Here is a 14,252-nt window from a genome sequence, read left to right on the forward strand (position 1 = left end):
GGCTGCTGTTTTAGGTAACATGTACAAGGCTGACATTCTGGCACGGGGGTTTTGGCAGTCAAACAGGGTCCTGGCCACACGGTACCTTGTTAATGTTCCTGGCCCTGCTCAGGTGTGTGTAGCCTTGGGTTGCAGGTTGCAGCCAGTTGTTTCGAGTTGAGAAGCAAGTGGCTACCGCCACCTGGGTTACCTGGATGATACCTGGTTGATGGGGTTCTGGGAGTTCTTCTACTCCCCAAGCCCGGCCTGAGGCCAGGCTCGACTTGTGAGAGTTTGGTCCACCAGGCTGTTGCTTGGAGCGGCCCGCAGGCCCACATACCCACCACAGCCCGGTTGGTCCGGCACTCCTTGGAGGAATAAATCTAGTTTCCTCTTGAAAATGTCCACGGTTGTTCCGGCAATATTTCTTATGCTTGCTGGGAGGACGTTGAACAACCGCGGACCAACAGAGGGACTGGGTAAGTCCCTCTTTTTCTTGTCTTTGGTTAGGTAGCTCCGGGGGGCCGGAGGGGCTCTCCACAGAAAACCAGTGTTGAATGTAATGAAATGCCATTTATTGGGCAAGTCCCTGAGGCACTTCGGCAACCCTCTCTTCTTCCAGTCGACAATTTTTTGTGTTTTTGACATTCAGCCTCTGAACTGAGGTTGAATAGCCGGCATGGTAGGGTTGGGGCTCCACCTTCCCCCTCCCAGGGAGGGGGACAGCTGCGCAGACAGCAGCATGGTGGCGATGGTGACGTCAAGCTTGTTTTGCTAGTTTTCAGTTTGGAGAGTTCTGCTTGCTCACGTGGCTTTTGGTGACAAATTTTAACCAGCTGTAGTTTTTGAGATGCCTACCTTTCTGGGTGCTTGACCTGGTAGATGGCAGACATAGACTGCTTCCAACCACATGGGGGTTTCTATAGGCCATTGCTCCTCGTGCCTCTCTGGGGGGGGGGGGGCCAGGTTCTGGCTCGTAGTCCCCGGTAGGCATAGAACTCAAATCTAATTGACTGATGCCACGGTCTAATACATATCAGCCTGGTAAGCTCCGGGGAGCCTCCGAGACTCACCCAGAAAATGGCGTTTCATTACATTCAACACTGGTTTTTTGTTTCTTTTAATATTTCAGATATTATTTGGGGCATAATGGAAGATACACGCAAACTGTGTGGGCCATTTGTGCAGGTGACTGTTCCGTTGCCCGTTGCTGTTTACAGTGGAGCTAATTGGGCTCACCTGCAGCCTTGGATAAGCAAGTGAGAATCTTTTGTCATAGTCTCATTATAAAAGTTCATAATACTGTATAATGTGTTTAGTTATTGTTCTGTTCAGTCATAAGTGTGTGATAATTGACAGTAATTAAGGGATTCATACAAATGTAACTGATAGTGCTTAAGTTATGGGAGTGATTATCACTTGCTTCAACTGTGATAAGAGTTACTTTGTGTTGAGATATATGCAAGCTTCTAAAAGAGTACCCTTGATATTCCTCCCTTCCTACTGTATATACACATCTGTATCACACTTTATTTTCCTCATTATTATTTTAAGAATGTATTTCAGTTGACTTTAAATATGTAGTCCATTAAATTAATTACTTAATATTGGATAAAAATCTTGCTAAATTACCCATGTATGCAGATGTCATGTTGGCTGTGAATAAATAAGGTCACTTGTCTTGTTTTGGAAGTTATCTTCCCTAATATACAGTACATTTGTTATTCTTCCAACAAATATAGTTTGCTAATATATGCTGTCTGAAAAGTTTATTATTATTATTTGTATTTAGGAATATTAGGGTATTAAACTCAAATCCAGAGTTCTTGTGTCTTTTTAAATCAATCAACTGTACCAACTAAAAGTAACATTACTTGATCTAGTCTCTCTTTCTGGAGAAGCCTCGTGGTGGTTCCCTGATGCTATCTCGCTGAGATGGCATCCCCACTACTAAGCCACATCAGCCATAGGGATCCTGTATGGCTGGGCCATACAGGGACCAGAAACACAACCTAGGCACAGGCAGCAGGGCATTATTACCATTATTATTATTATAATTATCATTATTATGGGAATTATCATCTGGGAACACTCAACGTTTGAACACTGGGTTCAAACGCTCATCAAGGCCCTTGTGCATTTGTTCATTACCATCACTGTTACTGAGAAAACATTGAGAAAGTAAACGAAGCAATAGAGACAAGGTTCACCTCAAACAAAGCACCAAAACAGCCAAACGACTAGGCAAATGATTCGCTGAAATCCAGACAACTCGCTGGAAACTAGCTCAATCAGCCACACCCCAGGAGATCCAGACTCCCATGCCAGCAATGAGTCTGTCCTGTTGTTGATATCTGAGAGCATTCACACCTTCCTGAATCACCAGTTGTAGTGAGTCCGACTTCTTTACAAGATAAGTGTGGGAAGCATCTCTTGGAATTTGTTCTGTGGGAGCCATTTGCTCGTGTGTCTTTCCTGACATACAGTATGTATTTGCTTTATTTACATTTGCTTCATATGCATTTGTTTATAAGCTCACTTATTGCTCAATCTTCGCTTCAATCAGCATGCGTTTAAGACATCCTTTCCCTAAGCGCTCGTTTATTATTGTCCCTGCACTGACAGTGACTTTTCTGGTATACTGGGGAGTTAACCCCTGAGAGGCCAGGATGCTGTATGGGGAGCTTCATTCTAGGTATTGCAAAGCTCTGACTCCTTTGTGGCATCCCGCAGTTTGAGTTGTTTAGGGTGTTTACCATTGCTGGAACTGATGATGGAAAAACTCCTAAATGACTCCTAGCACGCCTTACCAAAATCACTCCTCGGGCTGCCTTACCACAAACTACAACCACCAGCACAATGAGTAAGAACTCCCCCCCCCCTCCCCCTCCAGCTGTACAAACCTCCCAATGACCTGCCACTTTGACTAAGAAACCACATAAACCATATTCTCCCAGGACACATCTAACCACTCCCAGATATTCAACACGGTGTACTACTGGCACATCAAAGAAGACCGATGTAATCACATCCCAGATGTACCAATTTGAAATACGACAATATAACAACCCATCTTCAACTAACCTACCTAACATTATTTACCCCAACCTTACCTAACATTATACACATCAACCCCCTTACTAAATGTATTCTACCTTACCTTACCTTACCATAATCTGTCCTAACCTATCTGATTTACGCCCAACTCTCAAACTCAGTCTTTTACCTAAACCTCACACTTTTCATAAAACAGCAACACTTTGATACCACCATTAACACAATTCCTTATCTTTGCCATCCTGAGTCCATTTCCACTCATATGTTTATTATCCTCATTATCCTCATACAAATAGATGACATCAATAACTTCCAATCTCTGCCAAATTATAAACATTGATGTGCCACTGTTAATGCTGCATCTTCAACATCACCACTCGTGTAGTCATCGGAGGAAAAACCTTCATGCAAACTGCATGTATCACGAAGAAGTAGTAGTTGTGGTGCACACTAGAGTTTGTGTGCTTGTTCCTGTGGCATTCCACTGATGTCCTTCAGAGCAAGTTTATCCTGTAGGCAACATTCGATGTAAGCTCTTTTGGAGAGTGTCGCTAGTGCCTGGGTGTCCTGCTTGGTTACACTCCTTCAGGCCCTGGTAACTCTGCAGGTCTGCGGTGAGGCTTGTAATAGATCGTCTTGCTAAGCCTACACTCAATACTTGGAAGTTTGAAGTCCCTCTCTTCAAAAATACTCATTGGCTTTGCTACAGGCTGGCAGTCATTTGTTTCATCCACCATGCTGCCTATTGGGTCGGTGACACCTTCGACCCTGAAGCCTGCAACATTTACATTACCAGGTCTCTATTTTATCTGAGCCTGCCTCAGAACAGGAGGCTTATCAGATGGCTGCAGCTTTGCTGGCTCGTTTTTCCCACATTTGTAGTTCGTGGATTGCTGCTCAAAAGGATGCCTTGGGGCTCAAACAGGGTCTGCCTCCCTGTTTTCACCTTTCCTATTTGCTGTGGAGGCAAAATTTGTGTGGAGTTTCCACGGGAAATGCCACAGGAGTTTCTTCTGTAATTTTGGTTGCATTTGCTACCTTTTGGCCCCTCAGTCGAGTTCTGTCCCCCCTCGGCTCGGAGGTGATCTTGAAGGGTTGAGATTTCGCCTGATGTTGGTTGGGGTCGGCTTCCATCAGCTGACATCTCCTGTTCAATGTCACAACTATGCATTGAGGAAAGATGACTCTGCTTGAATGGTCTTCGTGGTGGCCCTTTCATGGTTATACTCTTTTGATAGTGTTGAGGGGAATGTGTGGTCCAAGTTGCCAGATCCTGATCCCATGATTCGTGAGTCTTGCAGGTAGTTTCCTAGGGTGTCCGGTGGAATTGGTCTACCATATTCTCTTCTGTTAGGCTCAGGGGTTTGAGCTACATGTTCTATCCTTAGCTCCATGTGGTCATTGCAACGTGGTTGAGTACGGGCATGGTCGACTTAACCTCCTCCCTTTGGTGGGATCCTGGTTGTTCCCAGTCCCCCAAGTTGGGACTCAGCAGACCTATTAAACATCCTCAACCTGTCTGGTCTGACCAGTGTCATTTCATATCCAACCTTTTCATATGACCACTTTTGCTCAGGTTTGTCCTGGATGTGGTGTCCTTGGATCTCAAGAGTGCTTCCGACATGTTCTTATTTACCTGAGGTTCCAGGACTAGTTAGGGTTTCTTTTGAAGAAACCCTAACTAGTAAGCAGTTAAGTATCCCAAACCCTAGCTAGTAGCAGTTGGTATCTTGTGAAAAAGATAATGTTTCAAGGTTCTACCCTTTGGCATGAATCTGGCTCTTCAAATCTTTACCAGATTAACATGGGTAGTTGTGACTCGATTACATCTCTTGGGGATTCGTGTCTTGGCCTTTCTCAACAACTGGCTGCTTTGGGGTCTCGGCCAGTCCATGTGTCGGCTAGCCAGGGATTAGCTACTTACCCATCCAACCAGGTTTGGGTTCTTGAAGAACTAATGAAAGTTCCAATTGGTTCTGTCAAGGTTGGGGTTGGTTTGGGATTCCTAGTCAGTGTCTCTTTCCGTGCCTCCCACAGCTCTACTACATACTTGCCTGCATGGTATATCCCCGTGGCAGGGTTCCTCTGGTTTCACCAGTTTTGCCACAACCTGAACTGTCGGGTTTGGGCCCTATCTGCCCTTCATCAGCTCTTGCTTTTCCAGCTTCCTTTTTGGGCAGTTAGGGGTTGGGTTATGTGGTGCCATCCTCACCTATCACTCGATGTATTCATGGATGTCTCGGGTCTGGATTGAGGTTATGTGACCAGCGCTCGCCAAGCCTCCCATGGTTGTTGGTTGGACCTAGCTCTTTCCCATTTGGAGCTGCACTCTTTGTATAGCTCAGCTTCTGGCTTCTCACAATTTCGTTCTTCTCATGTATCATGTGAAGTGTGTAACTTTCTCAGACAGTTTATCTTGCTTCTAACCCATTTCTGCAGAATGAACCTGTGATGCATTCTTCTGTTGGCTCTGAAAGACTTTCAGTTGCCCCAAGGTGAACCTCTTTCCATCAGAATGGAACCCCAATTGTGAGGCTCTTAGGGTGGATGCCTTTTGGCTGGACTGGTCGAGGTTGAGGTTCCTGTCTCTTTCCCTTAGTTCAGATGTTGCTCAGGGTGTTGTCCAGGCTGGAGACATACTCAGGCAAAGTGGTCCTTCTGGCTCCTTGGTTTCTGGCCCTGTGTATTTTTGTCGTGGCCAGACCCAAGTATTTTTGTTGTGGCTCCACCTCTTTCAGCAGTACAGCCAGGTTGATATCTTGTTCGACCTTCTCTGCCAATTTGTGTGTGTGGAGTATTTGACACTAGTGTCTTACCTGTGTGGGACATCGCAGTGTTAGTATGAAGTTTGTCTCTTCATCATATTTCTTCTGCTGATATTCGGGGCCCTGGAGTTTTGAAGGTGGAAAAAAAAAAAAAAGTCCTCACAGGTCCTTATCTGATCAGTGCTCCTGATGTTGGTCAAGCATGTGTTGCCCTCAATCAAGTTTTTCCATCCCAGGATCCTGTCTTTGTGAGCGTAGTTGCTGCCCTTGTCATCCCTGGTAAGTACCATGTTATGGTTATGGTAAGTCTCATGGTAAGCCACCATGAGACTCCTCCAGGAAGCCAGCATTGAATGTAATGAAATGTCTCTATCTGGTAGGGGCTTGGTGACTCCCTGATTCCCTTCCATTGATGCAGCCTTCCTGGTGTGCCAGTTCATGGTCTGTCAACTCCAAGCTGACTCATTGTTGGTGTGGGAGTCTGGAGCTCCATGGGTGTGGCCACCTGTCAGGGGGTCTGTCACAACTAGGGGGGAATTTGAGCTAGTCTGGAATGAGTCATTTGGGTTTGAGCGAGTCAGTTGTGGAATCATTTGGTTGTTTTGGTGCTTCATTTTCTACGAGCCTTGCAGTCGTCTGTATTGCTTCACTTACTTCCTGGATGTTTTCTTTGTGAGGTTGAGTGTAACCATCCCCTCCTCCCTGTGTGTGTATCAGGAGAGCCAGGTTTTGGCTTTGGTCCCTGGTAGATCATACAGACTCCTATGTGACCCAGTAGTGGGAAGCCATCTCTGCGAGACAGCTTTACGGAGCCACCGATGCCCTACCAAAATGAAGCATTTAATTACATTCAATGGTGATTCTGCTAGTATTTGGTTTTATAGGCAGTTAAGTTGGTAAATTTGGAAAGTTAGTTAGTTGATCATTAGTGATTAAGACATGTTGACACAGTCAACTTTGTGCATCACAGCACACTCAAACACACTCAGGTTTTATTCAAGCTGTGATATCATTGATTCATAACCAGATCAATTTAAATTAAAATATATATGGAAAATAAACTTTTTCTTACAACAGCAGAGGAATCAAATTAGAATTTGAGAAGAATGTATTATGTTGCCAGGTGTAGTTAATGTGTCCTTCAGTGGAATAATGCCATTGTTAACTCTGAATGTGTTGTGAAAATTATATTAAAAGAAGTTCTACATGTTTTAGGACTCTATTTTCTGATAAATTTGATAGACTTCTCCAATGTTAAGATGATAGTTACAAGCGACAGGTAATCCGGTTATAAAGGACAATAGGTATGAAATACAAATGGACAAAAACTGAAGGACTTGGTGATTCCTTTCTCACAAGAGCACCAATGTCAGTGTGTGATGTTGTAATACACCTGTATGCCCCAGTGACACATGTGTTGGCCACCATGTGTCTTGACCATCACATGTGTTGGCCACCATGTGTCTTGACCATCACATGTGTTGGCCACCATGTGTCGTGACCATCACATGTGTTGGCCACCATGTGTCTTGACCATCACATGTGTCGTGACCATCACATGTGTTGGCCACCATGTGTCTTGACCATCACATGTGTTGGCCACCATGTGTCTTGACCATCACATGTGTTGGCCACCATGTGTCTTGACCATCACATGTGTTGGCCACCATGTGTCTTGACCATCACATGTGTTGGCCACCATGTGTCTTGACCATCACATGTGTTGGCCACCATGTGTCTTGACCATCACATGTGTCGTGACCATCACATGTGTTGGCCACCATGTGTCTTGACCATCACATGTGTTGGCCACCATGTGTCTTGACCATCACATGTGTTGGCCACCATGTGTCTTGACCATCACATGTGTTGGCCACCATGTGTCTTGACCATCACATGTGTTGGCCACCATGTGTCTTGACCATCACATGTGTTGGCCACCATGTGTCGTGACCATCACATGTGTTGGCCACCATGTGTCTTGACCATCACATGTGTCGTGACCATCACATGTGTTGGCCACCATGTGTCTTGACCATCACATGTGTTGGCCACCATGTGTCTTGACCATCACATGTGTTGGCCACCATGTGTCTTGACCATCACATGTGTTGGCCACCATATGTCTTGACCATCACATAGTGGCCATCATTTGCTGGCATAACATGTGATGACCATCATTTGTATTGGCCATCTCACTTCTTGGCCATCATGTGTCTTGGCCAATACACGTGGTCGCTATCACCTGACATGATCATCATGTTTGGTGGCCAACGTGTAGTGGCCATCACGTGGAGGCGATTATTTGTGGTGGTGGTGGTGTGTGAGAGTGGAGACCTACTCTTCTAAACAAATTAAAACATTTTCTTCAAGTTTTTTATTTTAAATATGTATATAATTTGTTGAATATTAAGGTGTAGAATAAATTTATAATTTCACATAAATTGTCATGGATGTTCATTGTAGAATAATTAATTATACAGTAGTGTATATCCAGCGTTGTGTAGTGACTGCACTTTATAGTATGAGCTTTGAATTTAACTTTTGTTTATATATTACCTTTATTTTATTAGTATTAAACTTCATATTACATGCAGACGATGAGTCACAATAACGTGGAGTCAATAATAAGAAACCACACATTAGAAAATGAAGAAATGACGTTTCGGTCCATCATGGCCCTACACGATTTGATAATGGTCCAGGATGGACCGAAATGTCATCGTTTCTCCATTTTCTGATCACATTATAATATGCAACTAACCTTACATTATCAACTAGGGTTCAACAAATAAATAAATCTTGATTATATTTTAATTATTTTGTTACCAAGAAGCAAAATGCCACATTCAGTTTTACAAAAGTTTATTTCCTTTAAGTTGGCATTTTTAATAAAAGGAACTTAATTTTTGGGGAATTTTCAATAACCTTTTTCAAACATTGAACATGCTAGTAAGCACAGACATATCCTTGATCACGGGACATGCATATACTCAAAGCCATTTCCCACCTGACGGTATTTAAATTAGAGTTCATTGCTCCCTAAACATCCTTACATAGTACTGTACTGCAATATATGAAAAACTGTCAAATATAATGTCCCCAGAACTGTGTATTAAAACACTGCTCAACAAAATCTTTGACACCTTAAGAACAGATTGCTAATGTATGAGTGTAGTCTTAACAAGATTTGACTTGGTGCATAAGCTATAAAGATCAAATTTCCTTGGACCACCATATGGAGGCAGTACACCCTGACAACATAGAGGGCAGTTGAATGTTCCTTGGACAGCCCATCGTCTAGTCAAAGAATAAGGCATACTAAGAGGTCTTCATCCTTTAGGTCTTATTCCAACTTCTACCCGGTTATTCATTCTTCAATCCGTGCCCCTTGGCGGGGTCGTTGGTCTTCTGTTACTGGTAACAAACTGCGTGCTCTTAAGAGTAGTGTGTCCCCATGGCCTTCCTCCTACCTCCATAACCGGAAGTGGGAAATGGCTCTGACGAGGTTACGTATTGGCCATGCTCGCTTAACTCACAGACAATGGAGCGCCGCCTTACTTCTTATTGTCCCTCTTTTGGTTGTGTATCTCCTTGTTGAATGTCTGGACTTCCAGGACGTGCATGTGTCTTGCTTCCTGACTGTCCCTCGATAGAATCTTCAGTGAATCAGATTTTGTTCACTTTCTGCACTTTAGTTCTAGTATTGGCATCCTTGGTGATATTTAGCGCCTTATGAATATCCTGCACATTTGATGGTGCTACAGTCTCCCTGGCTTTGTGCCTTCTTTTGATAAATTAATTACTTCATCTCTAGGGATGTATGCCTGGTGCTCTTATTGAACCATAAAGCCTATCATTACAGGTTTAACTCTTCCTGCTGGGAGTTTAGCCATGATTTGTAAACCAAATTCATAAATCATATGAATACTTGTGTATTTGGCACCAATGGCCTCGTTTTGATGTAAGAGGAAATATTATTATAATTATTATTATTACCACTGAATGAAACCGAGTAATTCAGACTGGCATCTGATGTTATATGGGGATTTCAAGTTTGAAGAGATTGTTTTTGCTGTTTTGGGCATTCAATCTGGTACCCAAAAATCAAACACTGAATGTAATGAAACTCCCTATTTCTGTTGTGGTCGTTCGTAGCTTCCTGAGCTAAGTACTGGTCCAGGAAAGATCCATTAGGAAGATACACCAGGACTCAGAGATCATCATTGTCTACAGTACTAGGAGCCAAGCACAGAATCGGACTCCTAGTAAAAAACTGAGGGAAAACATCCATAAAGCAACTGCTTGAAGAAAGTTAGGTACCCAAAGATAATGAAGGCATGATCATTGCTAGAGGGTAAGTACCATAACCATGAAGCATCTGCTTGCCATCAGGTGGCAGCCTAGGTCACGTGAGTTTCCTGCTAGCCTGTCCCATCACTCATGAAAAAGATGGCCAGGACTTACCTGTGGATGAAGAAGGCAGAAAATGAGAAACCAGGACTCAACAGCATAAGCATGGACAGGTTTTTGGCTCTAAACAGAGCCAAAAACCAACACCCAGGTGGAACACCAAAAATTAGCCGAGCCTTGGAAAAATTGCTAAGAGGAATTTCATGTAACCCACAAAAAAGATATGGCACGGAGACAAAATTTGGAGCCCAGAGTATCGAGAGCAGTCCACCAAACCTGAGAACCAGAAACCTTGGCCAATAGCAACCAACACTGGAAAAAGCACAAAAGCAGAAACCCATGGCCCTAGTCAATTTTTTTTTTTTTTTTTTTTTTTTTTTTTTACTTTTTTTTTACTTTTTATTTATAGAAGAGTTCTTACAGTCTTGTGAAGCCACTAGCACTCATAGCATTTTGGGGAGGTCCTTAATCCTACTTTTTCCTGTAATACGACCCACCAAATCATTTAACAACCAGGTACCTATTCATTGGAGTGAGAGAATATCTTCCATCAACACTCCCTGTGTTAGCTGATTGCCTTGGTCAAGCTACCTGCTCATCACCATGCATCACAAACGCTACAAGGTTAGGGGGTATGCCCCTCAATGCACATACGTTCTCTAAGACAGACCTGAAGCCCTTTAAAGAAACTGACGTAACACCTATGGTCATTGGCCAGGAGGGAACGGACATCATATTCTTCTCCTCAAACGAAAAGGACCTCGATAAACTACTGCTTTACAGATAAGAGATTCAAGTCAAGCACCTCCACCTCGGTTTTCCAAGGCAGTACCGTGCTGCATGATGTGTCTTTGTAAGTGAGATCAGCCAGTGGGTCGTGGAACAGACTCAAGATGCACATATGGCTAAAGACATTAAGGACGGAAACCCGGACCTGAAAGTACATCAGACAGAATTCATCAACAACCACACCGTGAAGATCATTTTCACTTCCATATCTGTCGCTAACGTGGCTGCCAAGAACAGTTTCTACTGCTTCGGTATCCACGTTCTATCATTCCTAGTGAAGATTTAAAGATTTTGCAAAGTCAACCAGTGCCTTCGGTGCTACGAATACTTCCACCACACCTGCAAATGTCAACAGCGAATTCAAAGGTGTAGCCTCTGCTCAGCTGATCACCATTATTCTATCTGCACGTCAGAAACACTTTGCTGTCTACTTTGCAATGGGGACCATCCTGCAATCTCCCATCAATGTACCCCGAAGACAAGAAGCTATTAAGAACCTGGAGAAAACCACATCTTCTGCCAGAGCTAGCACCAGCCCAGGCACCTCAACTCCAACCACCTCAATCTCAACCTTCAAGCCACCACTTTTCCGGGGGTTCCACCACAATTCCACACGCAAACGACCTAGCTAATGGGGGCCTAGCTCCCAGCCTGCCGGCCACTCATTGAGCCAGCAGTTGCCACATCCAGCCCATCCTGACCAATCACTGTATAGCACAGTACAAGCTTTGACATCGACGGCTAGTATAATAGCTTTCACTAACCCCCAAGAATATGTAAGAATTCTGAATATTCTTTACAAAGCGAATGGTCTCCCAACCTTCAACGTTCCTGATGAAGTTTACACCACCACCACTTCAACCACAAGGTCTCAAGGTCCGGATCTGGTCTTGGACATCAGTGTGAGCATCGTCATACTTACGGACCTACTGTCAACAGCTGCAACGCCCACTCCTGATGCAGCTGTATCACAAGGCACCCAGGCGCCAACAACGCCTCCTTCTCATCCATCGACAGCTGCCACAGTTCCACCTCTCTCTTGTGTACACCCACGAAGCTATCTACATCTGCTACAGGACCTGCGGCGACAACTCAACCCTCAAGATTCACCACCTCTGCTTGAGTCCGCTGATTAATCGGATGAGGAAGTCTCCATTGGATCAACATCTCCACGGAATGCCCCTACTCAACTGAAGATTTCCTTCTGGACACTACATCCAACGACAGCACCAACATGAAAACACATGTGGTGCCCATATCTTAAGAAGCACATCAACAAACTGGAAAAGGTGCAGACATGCTACTAAGTGGCTCCCAGACCTGAAGGGCAAGAGCTACGAGGAGACGTTAGAGGCATTAAATATGCCAAAACTAGAAGACAAGAAAAAGAGGTGATATGATCACTACATACAAAATAGTAACAGGAAATGATAAAATCGATAGGAAAGAATTCCTGAGACCTGGAACTTCAAGAACAAGAGGTCATAGATTTAAACTAAATACACAAAGATGCCGAAGAAATATAAGAAAATTCACTTTCGCAAACAGAGTGGTAGACGGTTGGAACAAGTTAGGTGAGAAGGTGTTGGAGGCCAAGACCGTCAGTAGTTTCAAAGCGTTGTATGACAAAGAGTGCTGGGAAGACGGGACACCACGAGCGTAGCTCTCATCCTGTAACTACACTTAGGTAATTACGTAGCCAGACCAACCGACTGGCCAAGAAGCCCAGGGAAAAAGAAGACCGATGATCCTAGCCTGATAAAATCAAGAAAAAACAAGACCATCGACATGTAGTAGCGAAGACCACCACAAGATCTGCGACAAGATGATTGGCCTCCTGCAAGCAACCATGTGAATTCCACCCTACCAAACCACACTGTCAGCTAAAGGTTTTTATCCACAGTGGGTGGGCCACCGACTTTTTTCTCCCTCTCTTCGACTCGTCTCCAGTTCCTAGCTCAAGATTTCTGCATCCTCCCCTCCCCCTGCCTTCCATATCCTACTTACCTACTCTAGGGCCCTTGAAACTTGGAACCTATTCACTGTTGGGTAAACGGAGGCTGCAGTTATGGATTGGTGCCTAGTCAATCCTTCCTGGTCAGGATACGAACCCAGGCTAAATCCCTCACTAAGCGCGGGGCAAGTGTCTTACCACTGTGCCATGGGGACTGATAAATAGATGGAATCACAGCCATAATGAACCAAAAACAAATAAAAATGCAAGGTACCCAACCCAGAAGGTAATGGGTGCAGCACTGTCAAGCAAAGAATATGCAGCTAAATTAACTGCAAATCTAGAACCAAAGAGCTAAGGCCAGTGGAGCCTTCTCCACTGTCTTTAGTTTCCCCTTCAATCAGAGATTCCTTTTCTAAGACTATTTTCCTGTTGGAGCTTGCCTTCGGTTGTAAAATTGGGGAGCTTCATGCTCTTCTTCAGAGGTGTGATTTTGTTTGTTTCGCCCTGGTGGGCATTATGTTCATCTGCATCCATCTCCTTTTCTAGCGAAGAGGAGTCAGCAGGCTTGCAAAAAAGGTTCCTTGGTTGTTGATGCTTTGTTGGTTTGGCCAAGGGTACATTACAGCTATTCCCGCTGGTAGCTCCCTGCCGATACCTTTGTGCAACTGATTCTGCCTGTGGTTGCTTTATGGATTAATCCTGCTTTCTTGGTTTCATGTTCCAAGGCTCGTGTTTTTTAGGTTGTCCACAGTGCTAAGTCCAGCCAGCCTGTGGTTTACCCTTGTGCCCATGATGTTTGGTAATACTGTACACTGCTCTTGAGGCAGATTTGAGAAATATCACAAGTGGAGTACCACAGGGTTCAGTTCTTGCACCAGTGATGTTTATTGTGTACATAAATGATCTACCAGTTGGTATACAGAATTATATGAACATGTTTGCTGATGATGCTAAGATAATAGGAAGGATACGAAACTTAAGGTGATTGTCATGCCCTTCAAGAAGACCTGGACAAAATAAGTATATGGAGCACCACTTGGCAAATGGAATTTAATGTGAATAAATGTCATGTAATGGAATGTGGAATAGGAGAACATAGACCCCCACACAACCTATATATTATGTGAGAAATCTTTAAAGAATTCTGATAAAGAAAGAGATCCAGGGGTGGTTCTAGATAGAAAACTATCACCTGAGGACCACATAAAGAATATTGTGCGAGGAGCCTATGCTATGCTTTCTAACTTCAGAATTGCTTTTAAATACATGGATGGCGATATACTAAAGAAATT

At 43.9% G+C, this 14,252-nt stretch overlaps 1 protein-coding gene across 1 annotated transcript in view; it reads left to right on the forward strand.

The window, feature by feature from the left end:
• The window catches only part of LOC123760886 (uncharacterized), a 119,341-nt gene extending 110,630 nt beyond the window's left edge, over positions 1-8,711 (forward strand). The window contains 1 exon segment of the mRNA XM_069329673.1: positions 1,112-8,711. Within this exon segment, the coding sequence (XP_069185774.1) occupies positions 1,112-1,242 (131 nt within the window). The 3' untranslated portion in view covers positions 1,243-8,711.
• The last annotated feature ends 5,541 nt before the right edge of the window (positions 8,712-14,252 follow it).

The sequence above is a fragment of the Procambarus clarkii genome, chromosome 3, assembly GCF_040958095.1.
Source record: "Procambarus clarkii isolate CNS0578487 chromosome 3, FALCON_Pclarkii_2.0, whole genome shotgun sequence".
In the NCBI taxonomy this organism is placed as follows: domain Eukaryota; kingdom Metazoa; phylum Arthropoda; class Malacostraca; order Decapoda; family Cambaridae; genus Procambarus; species Procambarus clarkii.